The sequence below is a fragment of the Dipodomys spectabilis genome, unplaced genomic scaffold (genome assembly GCF_019054845.1).
Source record: "Dipodomys spectabilis isolate Male_0828 unplaced genomic scaffold, ASM1905484v1 ptg000024l, whole genome shotgun sequence".
Classification (NCBI taxonomy): domain Eukaryota; kingdom Metazoa; phylum Chordata; class Mammalia; order Rodentia; family Heteromyidae; genus Dipodomys; species Dipodomys spectabilis.
In genome coordinates, this window is record NW_024870701.1 from 14,846,746 (window position 1) to 14,860,515 (window position 13,770).

The 13,770-nt window shown below is 39.1% G+C and overlaps 1 protein-coding gene across 4 annotated transcripts in view; it reads left to right on the forward strand.

The window, feature by feature from the left end:
* The window catches only part of Mapre2 (microtubule associated protein RP/EB family member 2), a 164,451-nt gene that overhangs the window by 16,308 nt on the left and 134,373 nt on the right, over window positions 1–13,770 (forward strand). For all 4 annotated transcript variants that reach the window (XM_042675115.1, XM_042675114.1, XM_042675111.1 and 1 more), the window contains one exon: window positions 10,529–10,590. Coding sequence is in view for 2 of the 4 variants with exons in the window: in XM_042675111.1 (XP_042531045.1) it covers window positions 10,529–10,590 (62 nt within the window). In the remaining 2 variants the exon portion in view is untranslated. The remainder of the gene's footprint in view (window positions 1–10,528; window positions 10,591–13,770) is intronic.

Below are 13,770 nucleotides of genomic sequence, written 5' to 3' on the forward strand. Positions count from 1 at the left end.
AAAAAACAGAGCCTAGAGTTTAAGAGATAAGGCCCAGATCACATAATTGGGAAAGCCACAAACCCAGGGAATTTTACTGCTGGTCCCAATGCTCTTTACAGCAGACTTCTTTACAAATAATAGTTGGCTTATCACCTGTTGATTATCACTTTTTATTACCTTTTGAGGATAGTTCTCAAAAGAGCTGGTAGCCCATAAAAATACTGAGTGATAGCATCTTAACTTCCAACTACCTCATATTGTCCATGGAAAGAGGTATAAGGTTTTTTAAATGAGGTAAACAATAGTATTGGAGTCACAGCCTACCTCAGATGAGAGATACAGATATTCTGACATTCATAGTCACATTTTTTCTCTCAGTTTGAAACTCCTGGTATTGCCAAGAAAGGTCATGATGAGTATGTTGTTGGAAATGTGGCTGGAAAGTTAAGGTCATCTCAAAAGTTACTTTGAACCTAACACTTTAGTCAGAGTGATTGTCCAAGTTCACTGTACAGTTGTAGAAACAAGAATGCCAAGTTGTTGTTGTTGTTGTTTTAAAGTCATTTGACTTCCTATCTCTAAAGTACACTGGGTGTAGATGTTGTAGCTTCTGCTGACTCAGTTGTCTACAAAGAACAAGTAGTTAAGGTTTTATTAAAGATGCTCAGAGTATTACAAAATCTAGGCAGGTGCTGGTAGCTCACACACATAATCTTAATCTTCAACACTGGCCCAAGCAGAAAAATCCCTGATATTTTCATCTCCAGTGAACCAGCAGAAATTTAGAACTAGAGGTGAGGCTCATGTGGTAGAGCACCAGCCTTGAGCACCTAGCGCACCAACCTTAAAAAGCTAAGTAAGACTATGAGGCCCTGACTTCAAGTCCCAGTATGAGTGCACACACACCAAAACAAAAAGACAAGATCCAGAACATCTCGTCAGGATGGTTTTGTTATAAGTGCTCTCTACAAAGTAATTAAGTACATCCCTAGGGATGTTGAATACTGCATGAACAGCTTATCATTGAAGGGAGAAGAAAATAGAGTAACAATTAGGTGCCACAAGGGTGGACTTTTCCTCTTAGTTTATTTAGCTTTGGTCCCTTGATGGTAACAACATTTGAAGTATAAATGTCTTTATTTGACTTGGGATCAGTAGAGGGAGCCGCCTGTCTGAGAAACTACATCTCAGTTTCTCAAGTAGCAGATTTCTTTGGAAAGAGATCTGTTGTAGGGATTTTGTGCCTTGTAACTCAAGGTGTGGTTCCTAAAAACTTTTAGGTTCCACCCTGGTCCTATTGAATCATAATCAACATTTGTACAAGATTCTCAACTGAGTCATATCATCTGAAGAGCGTTGCTGTGGAGGAACCTGACAAAGAAAATGCCTTTTTGCTTCCAAGTATCAGAGTGGAAAACACATAAGTGGATTTTCAATTCTGCATGCTCTCCAGGAAAGCAATAGTCATCAGTCTTTCCCTTTTGTTTTCTTCCATTCTCTCTTTTCATCATCCTGGCATTTATGATCCTTGGTTATTGTCATTACTAAGTTTTGTGTCTTGTTCATCCCCAGAGCTTCCACTCCCAGTATATGCCTGTAAATGACAGGTGGTACTAAGAGCTCCAACTACAAAGTTGAACAAATGTGTTTTGTCCCAGCTCAGTCACAGGCTTCCTTTCAGTTTTGCCTCTGTAAGATAAGAATGGAAAAGAGCGCCCTCCTGAGGTTATTGGAAGCAAGTAGATGAACTGATGTATGAAATATGCACCTGTCTTGAGTAGTATATTCGCCGATGATAATAAGTAACTATTGTTATTCTTTATTGTCATATTAGAGCTTAAAGCATGCTAGGCAAGCACTCAGCTATTTGAGCCATACCTCCAGGCCTTTTGATTATTTTTTGTTTCTAAGATTTGAGTCTAGAGCTAACTTTGCCTAGGCTGGCTTCAAACTCAAATTCTTCCTGCCTGTCTCATGACTAGCTGGTATTTCTGCTATGCGCTGCCAAACCCCACTAGTTGCTGTCATTCTTAGATGCACAGAAAATGTGGAACACATGAAGAGATTGAAGCTTCACATACATATTTCATGAAGACCAGAACTTGATGTCCTCCAATAATATAAGAACTTATTGTTAACATCAATAATCTAAGAAATTAAAGGCAAGGGTGGTGTTAAATGCCTGAAATCCAGCCTACTTTGGAGGTGGAACATTGGGATGATATTGTTTAAAGGCAAGCCTACATTAAAAATGATGTCAACAAAAATAAGCTAAGTGTGATAGTTTCTACCTGTATGATAGTTTCTACCTGTAATCCCAACTATACAAGAGGCATAGGTAGGAATATCACAGTCCTTGGCCAGCTCCGTCAAAAAAAAAAGTGAGACCCTATCTGAAAAGTAGCTGACGTAAAAAAAAAGTGCTATGGATATGGATCAAGTGGTTGAGTGCCTATTTAGCAAGCCCACGATCCTGAGTGCAAACACTCCTACCGTCAAAATAATAGGATGATATGGAATTCAGTTTCAAGTAATAATATACAAAGGAAATCCAACATGAGAGATGTACAAGGGTAGAATGGCGTAGAATGAATGTATTGGAAAAGCATGTGATTTGAAATCAGAAGGTCAGTGTTTGGGGCACCTCTAGTTGGGCTTTCTATGAGTGAGCTTCAGATCCTTCACCTGAAAGATTGGAGCCCCAATCCTCTCAATTTCCTAGAGTTACACAAGACGTGGTTTACTTGCTTACAGTGTTGGAAAGGCAGGACTATCCGTATTCATTTTGAATCCCTACCAAGTAGTGTAGTTCCTGACACACATGAGGTGCTCTAAGATAAAATATATCCAGTGCTGTTAAAGCATACACTCCCAGTTAGCACATAAAGTGTATATTGCAATGGTTTGCGTCTCTCCATAGCTCACCATAACAGACAAAATCTTATCTCTTAGCAGTCAATTTCCTGAGGGTGGGAGATGTGCTGACAGATATCTGAAAAGACTTCCAGTGGGTGAGGGGTGGGTAAGAGGAAATGCTGAAAACATCAACTCAAGATCTGTTTCTGCAACTTGTACCCCTAAGAGTTCCCAAGGAAGACTAATAAAGACAGCTTAAAGGCAAGCAGAACAAACCACTAAAGGATGTAGCAAAGAATTACAACTAGGGGATCTGGATGAGCTGACTTACATAATTTTTGCAAAACTAAGAGGCATAGACATATGTAATAATGGAAGGAAAAACCTTTAAGAAATCTTTTTGAGGTGGGTATTCCAGTTGCATTTTCAATCATGTATTGATTTCCCTCCTTATTACCTTAACCTTGACAACATAAATAGAGCAACATCTCTGTAACTTCAAGAGATATTCCATTTGAATGGAATTCTGCATGTTTTTTTTTTTTTTACATCAAGGAACATAGTTATTGATATGGCCCCCTTTGGGGAAGTGGATTTCTCCACCAGGAAAAGTCTACAGTGGAGCTGCCAAATATAATGCTGTCCAATGTTGTCACTTGGGCTGCAACAGAGAACTTGCGGACAAAGGTTCCAAGAACATTCCTAAACGTTCCTACAAGTTCTGTCCAGTTACTAATATGTTTAACAGCCCCTATAAAGAGATGCACTTTGGAAAGATGTTCACAGTGTACAAGGTGTAAGGTTATCCATCTCTAGAAAGAGGTCATCACACTCCTCAACACCCAGTGCTCTACCAACCCAGTTACTGTGATCAGCCCCTTAGTGTCATCCTGGTATCAGCTGTAATATGTTACTTAGTTCCCTCTTTAGATGGCCCAAGGGATAACAGACTACTAAGAGAGGACACATGGGAAGCAGGCCTTTCATTTCCACTGTGACCCAAACATAAAATTTTAAATCCCAACCACAGAAATTGAATCTGTAAGGGAACCTCTCTGTGTACGTGCTTACTGAGCGAGCATTCTGCTGCAGTCAAATGTCACCACATGAGCACATTACCCTGTTCAATATTAAAAATAAACAAGAGTAAGCATGTAACTATGAAACTATTTCCCCAGAATTAATGCACCTGGTATTTCTTATACATGTAGGGCACCTCATCAGTTTTAAAAAGAATTTTATGTCCCCACCTTTAGCACAATAGTTTCTAAAATTAATTCTAGAATAGAAAGGGAAATCTTCAATATTATTTTTAACACTGTTCACATGAGAAGCAAGAGATGAGTAAAAGAGGATTCCAAGAAGGGAAGGTTGTACTGTGATTTTAGAAGAACTGGATTTCTGAGTTCATGTAGCTATCATTTTAGGACATTTCTGGGGATTATCTTTTATATTTATAGAAATCCAAATCACAGCCATAAGAAGTTTATACCATCATTACTATTCTTAATGTATGCCACCCAAATCCCTTTATCAGCTAATAACTTTTTTTTAAGTCCCTAAATATACAACCCGGATCATTTGGCAATTTGTCTTTCTTAAGGAGAATGAGTCATACCAGACTTAATATCCAAGATTCAGTGTAACTTGACCTCCCTTGCCTGCCAGATAGTCTCTGTTGGTTTTTGGTTTCCCTGGTGTGTGCTCTGTGTTTCCTGGCAGTGAGGCCCTGGGCGTCCCTCAGCTGCCCCTGGGGAAGGCCACGAGCCCAACCCAAGACCACTAATTGATGTGGCGCTTGCTAGAGACTGGTATTGAGTAGGATCAGCCTCAGGATTAATAGCCAGTGACTTTCTGTTAATGCTTATAAGCTGCTTTATTCCTCGAAAGTCCTGGACCTCCCACATTATAGAATATGATCTCCAACTGGAAAGATTCAGTATCCCAAAAGGACTGTGAGGAGTTTGGAATTCAGGAGGCAGTTTGTTCTGAACATCCATAGATAACTCTGTCAAATCCTGAGAGGAAAAACTCAGGCTCAGACCCCAGCAGCATTTTCTTTCTGGAAAAGCTGTAAACAGCTGCTCTCTGTGAACAGAATGCTTTGCCCTTTGCAAAGATTAGAAGCCTTATTGTCTAACAGCACAGCAAGGGAGAAAGAAGGAAATCTTTCAATGGAATGATATGTTTGGAAATATTTCTACAGCCATTTTTTAAAAATTTGACGTATCTTTTTATCTTTATGTACTTTTTTTTTTTTGGTCTGGTCATGGGGCCTGAACTCTGGGCCTGAGTGCTGTCCCTCAGCTCTTCAGCTCAAGGCTAGCACTCTACCACGTGAGCCACAGCGCCACTTCCGGCTTTTTTCTTTATGCTTATGTGGTGCTGAGGAATCGAACCCAGGGCCTCATGCATGCAAGGCAAGTGCTCTACCACTGAGCCACCTTCCCTCTTTCTGTAGTTTTATGGCCAGGCACAGTCATGGCAAAGGAGCAGAAGTGTCAAGGGCATGCCCTTCACTAGGGCAGATGACCTGATGCTGTGCTTTGAACATGGAATTCTAGAATCCTGAGTTTGTTCAAAGAAAGAGGATTTGGAATTTCTAGTGGCTGGACTTGAAGAAACCAAGGAAGTTTTTTGTTTGTTTGTTTTTGTCAGTTGTAGGGCCTGAAATCTGGGCCTGGGCTCTGTCCCTTAGCTCTTCAGCTCAAGGCTAGCACTCTCCCACTTGAGCCACAGCGCCACTTCTGGCTTTTTCTGCTTATGTGGTGCTAAGGAATGGAGCCCAGGGCCTCATGCATGCAAGGCAGCACTCTACCACTGAGCCACCTTCCCAGCCCTAAGAAGATTTTTTTGTTAAAGACAGGGCTCTTATCCTAACAAAAATATCTGGCCTTTTCAATGCAAGCAAAACTAACAAACAAGTCAGAGAAAGCAGCTGGCTTACATAGCTCATTTCTAAGGAGCTGCCTAAGACTCAGAATGATGAAAGAGTACAAGTCAACTTGAAGGGACACCCTGTGAGTTCCCAGTTGTGTGCTTGTTTAGAACACAGAATATTTGTTATCCACAAAAAAGCCACAAAGAATGAAATTTGATTCCTGTGTTAATTGATATGGAAATTTTAGGTAATCCTGAGTAGTATGAGCCTAAAGATATAAAATATTTGCTTTAAAAATGCAGGATGTGGGGCTGGGAAGGTGGCTCAGTGATAGAGTGCTTACCTTGCATGCATGAGGCCCTGGGTTCGATTCCTCAGTACCACATAAGCAGAAAAAGCCAGAAGTGGCAGTGTGCCTCAAATGGTAGAGCGCTAGCCTTGAGCTGAAGAGCTCAGGGACAGCACCCAGGCCCAGAGTTCAGGCCCCACGACTGACAAAAATAAAAAAAAAAACAATGCAGGATGTACCAAACTGATGTTTTCAACTCACTTGTGCTTTGGGATGTATGCATTTAGATCACTATTTTGACTTTTGATGGAAGTTTGAAAAGGTAAATAAAGTAGAAAAGGGTGGTAATTATAAGCTAGACAAGGTTGGACAGTGCTGGGCAGTCACCCTGGATTGATTTCTGAGTGTTAAGAGTCATGAGTGACATTTTTCTTCTTGGGCCTGGACAAAGTAGAATCAGTTCCTGCCTCCTTCTTATCTACTCTCTTGGAACTTTTGTTTTCCTTAGAAAAAGGTAATAAAATTAAAACTAAGTCATCTTGCTCAATTCTAGTTACTGTCTCATCTCCTGATTTTTTTTTAAAGTTATTACATTTTGAGATCATTGTGCACTAACACATCGTTATAAGAAATAATATATGGAGAGTCTCTATATTTGTTACCCAAAACCATACTACCACCATTACCTGGTAACATCTCAGAAAATTATACTCCAAGGCCACATTGATATTGTCAAGGACCAGAACGTTTCTGTCACCAATGCTCACTTCCTTTCAGCATTACCCTTTATAACCAATGGCAGCAAGTATTCCATTTCTGTCTGTTTTTTATATAATGCTGTAAAAATGGAATCATATAGCATGAATCCTATGGGAATTGGTTTCTTCATTCAATATTATTCTATGGAGGTTTATCCAGGTTGTTGCTTGTATCAAGAGTTAATCTTTCAAGGCAGGTGTCAGTGGCTCAAATCTGTAATCCTAGTTACCCAAGAGGCTGAGATCTGAGGACTGTAGTTCAAAGCCAGCCTGGGTAGGAAAGGCAATCAAACATTATCTCCAAACCCAAAAGCTGGAGGTAGAACTGTGGCTCAAGGTGTAGAGTGCTAGCCTTCAATGAAAATGCTCAGGGACACAGATCAGAGCCTGGTTTAAGCTCCAGTACCAGCCCCAAAATAAACGAACAAATAAATGCATAAATAAAGTTCATAGTACTAGGTTCTTTGTCATTTTGTGTAAGTCCAAGAATGGAAGGGATTCAGGAGCTCCCAGTAGTTATTTTTAATCTGCATTGAGAGATTAGCTTTTAAGGTATAGTACTGGCAGGAAAGAAAGAGCAGCTATCAGAGCCTGTGAGATTCAGTTAAAATCTGTCACTTCCTAGCTGCCTGGGATTGGGCAGACGGTTCTATTATTCTGAAGGCCAGTTTCTTTGTATTTGTAATAGGATGGTTTTGAGAGTCAAATTAGATAAAATATGTGAAATGATTGACACACACAGTGTCCCATAAATGGTCACATTCTTCTCCAAACTGGTCTCTTGCAGCTGCTGAAAAATTACCAATGGGTAATTGGTGATTTCTCTGTTGTGAGAAAACAGAGCAAAGCCAATTGTATACAGATAAGAATGAATCATCCAACTGCTAATTATCCGGTTTGTAGATTAACTAGGAAGTGTTACTCCTGCTTCCTAGCTGGTAGCAATACTTTGTACAATAGCATAGCTGTATAATATCATAACTAAATTAACTAATCTTATTTTGATTTAGTTAAAATTTCTGAAAGATTGGAGGACTTAAGGATGGAAATGGACTCTTTTTTTTTTAAGAATCTGATTTTTAGTTTATCAGCTGTTGTTAAATTATGGGATGATATGATGCCCATAAGATTAAATTTGGCAGTATAATGAATATGTAAAGAAATCCATCCTGTCTGTTCTAGCTGATGGAAAAGATTAAAATTGTAGTTCAGTTCTTAAAGACAGTGATGTTAAATTGTCTAGTTAATAAATAAACCCAGGCATATAAATAAATAATTTGTGAATTCTTTGAAGAGTATGGGTTGAGGATCCTTTATTTGAAAAGCTTGGGACTAAGAGTGCTTGACTTTTCAGGTTTTTAAAAGTACTTTTAGAGCTGGGTGCTGGTGGCTCACTCCTATAATCCTACCAACACAGAAGGCTGAGATCTGAGGATCGTGGATCCAAGTCAGCCTGAGCAGAGAAGTCTGTGAGACTCTTATATATAGCCTTGAGCAAAATGGCTCAGGGACAGCACCCAGCACCCAGGTCCCGAGTTCAAGCCCCACTAACAACTAAAAAAACAAACAAACAAACAAAAAACACTTATTAGAATATTTGCACAGACATAGTAAACTAGGAAGGGGACCTAAGCTTAAAGGTGAAATTCATATTTCATATACAAACATATACATAGACAAAGGTAATTTTATACAGTATTTTAAGTGATTTTTGTGCATGAAACCACGTTTCATGGTTTGAAGATTTCCACTTGTGGTGTCAGCTCTCTCAGAGTTTCAAATTTGTAAGATTTTGGATTTCAGATGTTCACGTTAAAAATGCTTACCCTGTATGAAATAAACAATTTGTTATCACCTTTCCTTTTTGTCTCTTACACTTAACATTTTTAAAAATCATGTCTTTCTCTTATACAAAAGGTATAAAATCTATTCCTAATTCTCTTTTAATAAAGAAAAATTACTAATGCCACCCTCAGAAATTTGACTAGGAGTAATCTCACAGTATTCTATCTGCTAGAAATGTGTTATTTTAATATAGTTGATTTCAAATAAGCACCAAAGGCATTTCTCAAATGGCCATAGTCAGAAGCTAGAGAGGAGCAAAGTGCAGGGTGAGGGTTCAGATGGAAGGTGAGGAGAAGGCTTTATGTGTGTGTGGTGATCCTGGGGTTGTTGAACCCAGGGTCTCATACTTGCTAGGCAGGCATTCTACCACAGAGCTATAGCTCTGTTTTTCTTTGATTATTTTTTAAGACTGAGTCTCACTTCTCGCACAGGTATTTGCTGGGATGGAGATCTGCCTGTGTTTAGGCTCCCCATTGTTGCTGGGATGAGAGATGTGTGCCACCATGTTTAACTTCCTTCTACTGAGATGGAATCTCACGGACGTTCTGCTTGCACTAGCCACCAGCAGTGATCCTCCCAATCTCTGTCCTAAGTCACTAGTATTGTAGGCATGAGCTACAGCACTCTGGAGGAGGGTTCATTTCTAAGGCATTCCTTAGGGTGGTGCAAAAAGTAGGTAAGATATGTGCATCTATGTGCCTGGTCATTCTTAACACCTGGTTGAGCCATAAACAGCCTTCCAGATTCTATTTCTCTCTCCCAGCTGGGCCCTCAAGCTTATGCATTTCTAAATCTCTAGAATTAGATCTAGAGACTTTGTCATTTAGTCAGAACATATTTTGGAGGAAAATAAATTATTCATATAAAGTAAGGAAATTTCTGCTTGCTGTGTATATATTTTGAAGTTGGATTCCTGCATTGTTTATAATGCTCATTTTGTCAAAATTAAGCAAAAATGTCTGTAATAAATTAAACCTGTATTAATACTAAATATCAAACCTGCAATTTAGGGCTGGACATGGTGCTTTATGTCTGTAATCCCAGCTACTCGAAGATGAAGATAAAATGAGCAGATTCTGAGGCTAGACCAGACAAAACATTAGTGAGAACTTATCTAAAAAATTAAAGCCAAAAGGCCTGAGACTGTGGCTGAAGTAGAAGACAGCTTGCTTAGCAAGCATGAGTCCCTCCTGAGTCCAACTCCAACACTACAAAAACAAACAAGCAAATAAACCCCTGCAAATTAGCCTAAATTTGGAGAAGTCAACACCCTTAACCCCACTGGAGGTACTGCTTCCTGTGCTCATACATATGCTTTTCAGGGCATCAGCTTATATATGTATATATATAATGTTATATATATATACACACACACATCTATACATACTGACATTATACTAAGCCTTCACAAATTATAGCAAATCAACCAAGCTAGGAATTGATCTAATAGGTCATAATTCTATTGTTGTCTGGTAACTTAATCATTCTCATATGAGAAAATCAACTGACAGGGGGCTGGTAACTCATGCCTATAATCCTAGATGCTCAATAGGCTAAAATCTGAAAATTGTAGTTCAAAGCTAGCCCAGGCATACAAATCTGCAAAAGATATAGCTCAAGTGGTTCAGTCCCAGCCTTGAGTCTTGGTATTAGGTTCAGCCCAAAGCCACACACACACACACACACACACACACACACACACACACACACACACACACACACACACACACACACCTACTGACATTGAGTATATTTTTTTCTTTAATTTTCTTTCCCATTGCTGGTCACACCCAATGAATTAAATCATAATTATGCTTCTGTGTTGTCATTATATTAAATGTATTCAATGTGGTTTTTTTCTCTCTCTCTCCCTGCTTTCCTTCCTTTCCCCTTCCCTTCCCCTTCCTCCTATCTCAGGGTCCCATTTCCCAGAGGAACAATTTATCTCGACAGCCAGGGAGGGTGACTGGATGCTCAAGGTAAGGTTTAAATATATATTACTTTCCATGACTCTTTGTTTACAGATTATATTGAACTAAGCAGCACTACTACCTTTGTAACAGCTTTATTTTAAATATTCCATTATATTTACTTCTCAAGTGTACTACAGGCTAACTAGCTGTAATTAGAAATTCCTCTAAAAATGGTAATGCCAATTAAAATTTCATTTTGGAGATCTTATTGGTGACAAATGGAGGGGTATCAAGATTATCAATATGGTCAAGAGGATCATGACATTTCTAGTTATTTGTAAATAAATGACTTATACTTGTTATTGTTAAAAGGCAAGATAGCCATTCTGTTGAGGGGTGGGAGAAGAGAGAGTGTGAGAGAGAAATGAATTTCTTGTGGCAATGACAAAGTCCTAGAACGCTCCATTTTATTCAGGTTATTTTTGAGAAGTAATCATTTTGAACCTTCAATGAGTTCCCATTGGTACCCTGAATCTCTAATAACATATTCCAGGCTCACCTCTAGGAGCTCTATAGAACAAAGGAACAATTAACCACAATGCCACCAGATGGCAACCTTTAGAAAGCCATTGAGAGATATGTTCAGAACGCTGAACTATTATTGTTCAGAGTTTGATCTCCCTGCAACCTCCTAGATTTCATCAAATGTGCTTGAACAATCTTTAGTTCCACACTTTTTCCTCCAAAACATTTAAACATTTTAATTTTTAAAAAAGATGATGTGTATATGATGTTTATATCATTGTGAATTTTCTTCTTTTGTTTTGAATTTTAGAATTAGAATTTTCACTTTTAAATAATAGTTTTACAGGCAGTTTTGGTGAGTATCAAGGCTCCAATATGCTAATTTAATCTGCTAATTTGTGTTGGTGTCTCATTGTGGGAAATGCTAGAGGCAATGGTTATTGTTAAGTAGTTTATTTGAGAAGAGGAATCTGCTGTTCTTCTTCTGTAGAAGAGAAGCCTTGTTAAATTGCCTTAATATTACCAATTTTTTTCAAATATGTTTTCATGATATTAAGCCAAGAGCAATTGGTATATTGAACCCTTATGTGTACCAATTTGGAATAATTAGAGGTTATTTGGATGGGATGAACATACTCTTCCCCTTTCACTCCAGTGGAAGTAGAAATCTGGAACCTGAGTACTGTTCCTGCTCCCTGATTCTCCAGGGCCCACAGCAGGCTTTAGAGCAGGATGGGTGGTCCTGGAAGGGACTTGAGAAGGCAATGAAGGACTTTGGGCCTGCTCTACAAGAGACATGGCATGTTATTAGCAGAGAAGTAAAGTTACCAGCTTTGTGTCTTAGAACAGTCACACTAGCAGCTGTGCAGGGACTGGATCAGAAGGAAAAGCAAGAGTAGAAATACAGAGTTCAGATGAAATTTGATGAGCCTCTAGGTAAGGGGGTGAGCAGCTGAAGAAAAGGGAACTGGGTATGTTTGAGTACAATTAGGTGGTAAAATAGACAGGATTTGGTTAGGAAGAAGTCAAGGGATTAATTTTCAACAAATGTCTTGAGTGTGCTTCCTATGTGGTATGTATTAGTTCGTGGCTAAGAAAATTGAGGGCAAGAGGAAATACAGTGTAAGATGTTGCTAATTGATAATAAAAAGTTGGGTGAGGGGAAGTAATGGAGAGGGGGGGAGGGAGCTTTCTTATGAGCACACATTGATTGCATGAGTAATGAGGTTATACTGGTATTATTTACTGAGAATGAATAAGTGTAAGGCAAGAAGCTCAGCATGGCAGCATGTAAATTGCTAGTGATATCCCAGAGAAGGTACCTAGGGATTAGGAATCTGAAGCCAAAGAGAAAAACACAAGGGCAGTTTTGAGAATTACTAGCATGCAAGTCCTAAGTTTGGGTAAGATTGCCCAAGAGAATCCAGACAAGCATCTTGCAGACACTAATATCTCAAAAGACATGGCAAAGAAAAACTACAACACTAGTGTTCAAATCACATTGTTCACAAAACTCGTAGTAGCAACCCAGTTCTCCATGGACAGATGACTGGAAAAATAAAGTGTTACATGTATGTACAGTGGAATGTTATTCAGCCCTTAAAAGGAAGAAACTTTGCCATATTCATACCACATTATAAATGAACCTCAAGGGTAATATGCTAAATGAATTTGCCAGTTGCCAATCCTTCCAAAAGACAAATACTGTGAATTCCACAAATATGAGGAAGCTAAAGGTGCCAAATCCATAGAGACAGAAAGTAAGGTTGGGAATGTGGCTCAAGTGGTCAAAACAGAAAGAAAATGGTGGTTTCCGGGGACTGTAGGAGAGGGGAATGGAAAGAGAGAAAAAGAGATAGAGAGACTGAATGATAGAGATTAGCTAGAAACAGAGTAAAGACCAGAATCAAGCATGCCATCATGGAAGCCAAGGGAAAATAGCATGCAAAAATGAGCAAAAGGTTAATAAGTCTAAATGGTCCACAGAGGTTAAGTAAAATAATCACTAAAAAGTACTCATTGATTTAGCAACAAATAGGTGGTTAGTGATCTGTGGAAGATAACTTCAGTACCATGATCAAAGTGGAAGCCAGATGCAAGAAGTTCAGGAGAGAGAAAGAATAGCTTTAAGTAACCCTTAAAACACTTGATTGATGGGAACAGCAAGCAAGACTGTGGGAGAAGAACTGATCTGAGATGGAGACTGGAGTTACTCACATGCTAGTAGGAGAAACTAGTAGAATGAGTATAAAAGACTCTGGTAGAAAATCACAGACCAAGGAGTGAGCCATGGTACCTCATGCCTCATATGCCCCATATGAATCTTTTCTTACATTTTTTTTCCAAAGGAAGAAATTGAGGTTCAGACAGATAATATAACATGCTCAAGTCATGTTGTTTAGTGAGTCACAGAGCCAAGATTAGAACTCAAGTAGGAATGAATCCAAACTGTGTTATTTCCACAGTCGTCTCATGCTTGGAACTACCTAAGAGATAGAGACCTCCAGGGGAGAACTGGAGGTAAGGCAGAGGTGATGCTATGCAAGGGGCTTTAAATGTGTGTGTGTGTGTGTGTGTGTGTGTGTGTGTGTGTGTGTGTGTGTGTGTGTGTGTGTGTGTGTGTGGTGTGTATTGAATGAGTACATCCCAATTACCTCAGAAGTTGTCCTTGTACTCCCTCTAGCTGTTCTTCCACTCTTCAACACTTCAGTTACATTGATT